The following is a 5,430-nucleotide window of genomic DNA, read 5'->3' on the forward strand; positions in this document are numbered from 1 at the left end:
CAGCGTGGGGATGGTCATTGCCTGGTGGATTCTCTGCAGCTTGAGCTTCAAACCACAATTTTTGAGGACTTCAATAACTTTCAGTCATGGGTTACGGAATGTTATAGAAGTGGATGGGTAGGTTTTGTGGCCCCTTTGTGGCAGGAGTCACGACTAGATGGATCATATGGTCCTCTGACCTATGAGTCCTGAGTCTACTCCGACCACAGCTGCTGCCCAGCCGTGCCATGCCCCCCAACTCCTGACACCGCAGTTGCTCCCCCCCGCCCCCCGCTGCCCAGCTGCATCCGCTCGCTTACTTGCCTCGGCCCCTCTCCGCGCCCTGCCCCTCAGCGCCCTGGCACCTCACTCCAAACTGCAGCCTTGCTAGCCCAGCCTGTCCTCCCAGCTCTGCGTGCCCCCACTTGACGCCGCTGCCCTGCTAACGCCACTTTCAGTGTCAACTCTGACACCGCTGCCCTGCTAGCCCAGCCTGCAGTTGCCCCCATCCGACCAATACAGCCCCTGCTAGCCTACCAGCCCTACCCCGCTGTGGCCAGTGTCCCCACTTCGACCAGCAGCCCTGCTAAGAACTAGCCCAGCCTTCCATCCAGCTCTGACAGTGCCCCCACTCCTGACCCCGCGTCTGTCCCCTTCCCCTCCAGTCGCCAGCATCCTCACATCCCGAACCGCTGCCCTGCAACCCAGCCTGCCCCCCAGCTCTGCAGTGCTCTCCCGACCACAGCCCTGCAGCCCAGCCCTGCAGTGCCCCCAGCTTCTAGACTGCAGCTCTGTCCCAGTGCACCGGCATCCCTCATCACCGAACTGCAGGCCCTGCTACGACCCCTGTCCCTAGCTCTGCGGTGCCCCCCAATCTTGGACCCGCTGCCCTCTAACCCAGCCCTGGTCACGTGCCCCTAATCTTGAACCCGCTGCCCCTGCAGCCCAGCCTGCAGTGCCCCTCCGACGCACGCCCCTGCTAGCCTATGCCCACCCTACCACCCAAGCTGTGCCAGTGTCCCCCTCTCGACACAGCCCTGCTGAGACTAGCCAGCCTTCCCCAGCTCTGACACGTGCCCCCACTCCTGACCCACTGGCTCTGTCCCTCTCCCCCCCTCCAGTGCGCCAGCATCCTCACTCCCGAACGCTCGCCTCTGCCTAAGCCAGCCTCCCCCAGCTTCTGCCAGTGCCCCTCACTCTGACCCACAGCCCCTGCTAGCCAGCCCTGCCAGTGCCCCTCATCCGCCCTGACTCAGCCGTCTTCCCAGTGGCACCGGGCATCCCTCACCCCGAACTGCAGCCCTGCTAGCCCGCCCGTCCCCTTCCAGTCTCCGTGCCCCAACTCTGACACGGTGCCCCTGCTAACCCAGCCTGTCAGTGTCTCACTCTTGACCGCTTGCCCCTGCTAGCCAGCCTGCGCAGTGCCCCAACTCCCGACCCACAGCCCTCTAGCCTAGCCCAGCCACCCCAGCTGTGCCAGTGTCCCCCTCTCGCCCACGGCCCTGCTGACTAGCCCCAGCCCTGCCCAGCTCTGACAGTGTCCCCCTCCTGACCCACTGCCTCGTCCCTTCTCCCCCCCCCCCCCAGTGCCGCCGCATCCCTTCATCCCTGAACCGCAGCCCCTGCTAGCCCAGCCCTTGTCCCCTCCCAGCTTGCGGCTGCCCCCAACTCTTGACCGCTGCCCCTGCTAACCCCAGCCTGCCCAGCTCGCCAGTGCCCCCACTCCTGACCCACAGCCTGCTCAGCCTAGGCCAGCCCCTGCCCCCAGCTCTGCCAGTGTCCCTCATTCCAATTGTACAGCTTCTCCAGGCTGTGCATTGCTCCGCCCTTGCCCGCACTTGGCCATCCTGTTGCCCTGCCCAACCTACCCCTCCCTTCTATGCTGTTGCAGTTCCCCACGCGCCCCGGCTGCCCAGTGCTCACGGAACTTCAGCCTTCACCATCCGCCCTGCAAGCGTGCCATCGTGGCGAGTCGGGAGATGGTACACAGGAAACGTGCCCAGGTTCCTCCCCACCTCTGACTCCCTGCCTGATGCCAATGAGCACCCCCAGTCTGTCATCAGGTGGGGTCTCGCAGGGCAGCCAGGCAAGAGGAGGGGCGAAGGGGGAGCCAGCGGTCTCACAGGGAAGGGGAAAGTCCTGGCTCCCAACCCTACCACCCCCCCAGAGCTGGGATAGAGACCCAGGCATCCTGGCCCAGTCTACTCGGGCCCCCGCCCTACCAGAGCCGGACGACAACCCAGGATCCCAAACATGCACCTGTCTTCGGCACCACCTTGGGTCAGAGCCCTGTCCCTGCCCCTCCCTGGCCTGTGGGCAGTCCGGGGGTGCTGTGGTGCCATGGCTGTTCTGCCATGTGTGCAGCCTATGCCCGTGCCCTCTGGCAGGGAAGTCGACGTGCAGCGCTGCTGGAAGGTTTCTATTGAGCCCACGCGGGGGGCCATCATGCTGGGCGGTGTGAGCTCTGCACCCTGGACGCTCCGCATGGCTACGGGGCAGGTCATTGGCTTCATCAGCCAGGTTGAGGAGGGCGGCAGAGCGCAGGGGGAGCGGGGCTTGGTGGGGAATGGGCAGTGGACGGTCGGTGGAGTGCAGGGAGGGTGCAGTGGGATCAGGCGAGCATCCCGGTCTGAGCAGTGTTCCCTGTCCCCCACCAGGAGCCGCGCTCTTTGGAACAACCATCCTGGAAACATCGCCTGTTGAAAGCCGACGCGTCGATGCTGAGTCTACTGCCGCGGCCCAGCTGGCCAACGCGACACTTCATCCGCAGCTTCCCCCAGGGCTATGGCACTATCGGGGTGAGCACAGCTGCCGCCTGTCCCGCCCTCCACGCCCCTCCCTTCCTCTGCCCCCCATTCACCATTGCTGCCCACGCTGTGGAGCCAAGTAGGCGCCATCCATGACCAGCAGCTCCATTCTGTCCTGTAATGCGAGTTGCTGCTGCAACCACCAGACCGCTCTGAGTGGAAATGGCGGGGGGGGGGTCCTTCGCCACGCGGGGGCAGCCCTGCTCTTAGCTCCAGGGTCCTGGAGGGTCCTGGCTAAATCGTCCAACCCCGCAGCCCTGCCCCTGTCCCCGCGGGCTTGGACATGCGAGCGGGCCGAATGCATGTCGGTGGGCGCAACGCTGCGCCCGGGCCCTCCTAAGAACCCGTCGTGGCTGATCCTGGACGAGGCACGAGGGCGGCTGGACACGGAGTAGAGCAGCGGTGCAGAGCGCTAGAGCGGGCTATGGGCTGGCCGCACTGTGCTAGTTCACGCCCCACACGCCTCAGCACCATCCAGTGCGCTGACCTATCGTGGTTTGGCCCGTGGCTGCCGTGGCTGAGGTCAGGGGGGATTGGCAGCTTCTGTGGAGGGTTTCTGGGGTGGTCCCCGGTTGGGGGAGTTCTCGGGGGAAGGGGCACAAAGTTGTTTTTTGGGGGTTTAATGAAGGTGTGGGAATGAGATGGTGTTCTGCAGAGGAAGGCGAAAAACCTCCAGGGCCTCTGCCAATCCGCCCTGGAGGAAAATTCCTTCCCGACCCCAAATATGGCGATCAGCTAAACCCTGAGCATGTGGGCAAGACTCACCAGCTAGCACCCAAGAAAGAATTCTCTGCAGTAACTCAGTTCCCATCCCATCCAACATCCCCTCACAGACCAGTGAGCAGACTTATCTGCTGATAATCCAAGATCAATTGCCCAAATTAAATTATCCCAGGGCTGGGCTGGGCTAGCAGGGGCTGTGGGTCGGAAGTGGGGGACACTGGCAGGGCTGGGCTAGCAGGGCTGCGGGTCAGGAGCGGGGGGCACCAGCAGAGCTGCAGGAAGGGCTGGGCTAGGCTAGCAGGGGCTGTGGGTCGGGAGTGGGGGACACTGCAGGGCTGGGCTAGCAGGGGCTGTGGGTCGGGAGTAGGGGCACTGGCAGAGCTGCGGGAAGGGCGGTACCAAGGGTGAGGACGACAGGCCCCCAGTGGCGCAGACCACAGCCCCCCCCCCGGGCTGCCCTCACCTGAAGCAGACGTCCCGGAAGCAGATGTGGCCGAGCAGGGAGTGGCTGGGGATCTGGTCCCCCCCAGACAGGGACACGGTGGGCTCCAGGGTCATGAACTCAAAGACACGGGCTCCAGCGCTGAGGCCTCGCACGACCTGCGGGGACAGCAATGGGGTGGAACTGCCCGATGCCCTGGTCACCCTGTCATTGGGGCAGCCCTGAGCACGGCCCCGTTTGCGTCACCCCCATGGGCACATGGCACTGTGTGCTGGAAGGGCCCTGGGCAGTGGGGTCCTGGCCCTTCTCCCTTGACCACCTGACAGTCTGGGGCCAGGACAGGGGTGCAACAGGAACCCCCGTCACCACCGTTGTGCCTCAGGGGTCTCTGCCTCAGTTCACAAGGTGCAGCAGCTAGGCCAGAGCAGGGTGTACAGATAAAGAACCACCAGCTGCACCTTCAACCAGCCAGACAGCCCGGTGCTTGTCCCAGCGCCCTCTGCCCAGCAGCCATCCCGGGCCAAGATCCCAGAAGCTGCAAGCAAGCCCTGGGAACCGGCTGCTGGGATGGATCACCCCGGCCTTGGCAGGCTGCATCGTGGGGCTAGCCCCACAGGAGCGGGGCAGTGCCAAGGGGGGGCCGAGCCAGATGGACAGCCCTTGCCCCACCTACCTGTCCAAACAGAACGGAGATGTTGGCCATGGACCTGCCGAGACAAGGGGAGAGGCCTCTGCTCAGCACTGGGCAGGGGACGGAGAATCAGAGAACTGGCAGGAACCTTGAGGGGTCTCTACTCCTGTCCCCTGCACTCACGCCAGGGCTAAGGATTATCCAGACCGTCCCTGACAGGGGTTTGTCCAACCTGCTCCCTCCAGTGACGGAGACTCCACAACCTCCGTAGGCAATTTATTCCAGTGCTTAACCACCCTGACAGGTAGGGAGTTTTTCCTAATGTCCAACCTAAACCTCCCTTGCTGCAATTTAAGCCCATTGCTTCTTGTCCTGTCCTCAGAGATTAAGAACATTTTTTCTCCCTCCTCCTTTTATGTACTTGAAAACCGTTCTCATGTCCCCTCTCAGTCTTCTCTGCTCCAGACCAAACAGACCCAGTTTTATCAATCTTCCCTCACAGGTCAAGTTTTCTAGACCTTTCATCATATTTGCTCCTCTTCTCTGGACTTCCTCCAATTCGTCTACATCTTTCCTGAAATGTGGCACCCACAACTGGACACAACACTCCTGTTGAGGCCGTAACAGCGCAGAGCAGAGCGGAAGAATCACTTCTTGTGTCTTGCTTACAACACTCCTGCTAATACAGCCCAGAAGGATGTTTGCTTTTTTTGCAACAGTGTTACACTGTTGACTCACATTTAGCTGGTGATCCACTATGACCCCCAGACGCCTTCCCGCAGAACTTCTTCCTAGGCAGTCATTGCCCATTGTGTGTGTGCAACCGATTGTTCCTTCCTAAGGGGAGC

The 5,430-nt window shown here is 62.6% G+C and overlaps 2 protein-coding genes across 2 annotated transcripts in view; one reads left to right on the forward strand and one right to left on the reverse strand.

Moving 5' to 3' along the window:
* FASTK (Fas activated serine/threonine kinase) overlaps positions 1–5,430 on the forward strand; it is a 419,919-nt gene that overhangs the window by 253,176 nt on the left and 161,313 nt on the right. The window lies entirely within an intron of this gene.
* ABCB8 (ATP binding cassette subfamily B member 8) overlaps positions 1–5,430 on the reverse strand; it is a 22,741-nt gene that overhangs the window by 2,757 nt on the left and 14,554 nt on the right. Inside the window, exons 6-7 of the mRNA XM_032796148.2 lie at positions 4,625–4,658; positions 3,973–4,109 (exon numbers count right to left, since the gene is read on the reverse strand). Of these exons, the coding sequence (XP_032652039.1) occupies positions 3,973–4,109; positions 4,625–4,658 (171 nt within the window). The remainder of the gene's footprint in view (positions 1–3,972; positions 4,110–4,624; positions 4,659–5,430) is intronic.

The sequence above is a fragment of the Chelonoidis abingdonii genome, chromosome 2 (genome assembly GCF_003597395.2).
Source record: "Chelonoidis abingdonii isolate Lonesome George chromosome 2, CheloAbing_2.0, whole genome shotgun sequence".
Classification (NCBI taxonomy): domain Eukaryota; kingdom Metazoa; phylum Chordata; order Testudines; family Testudinidae; genus Chelonoidis; species Chelonoidis abingdonii.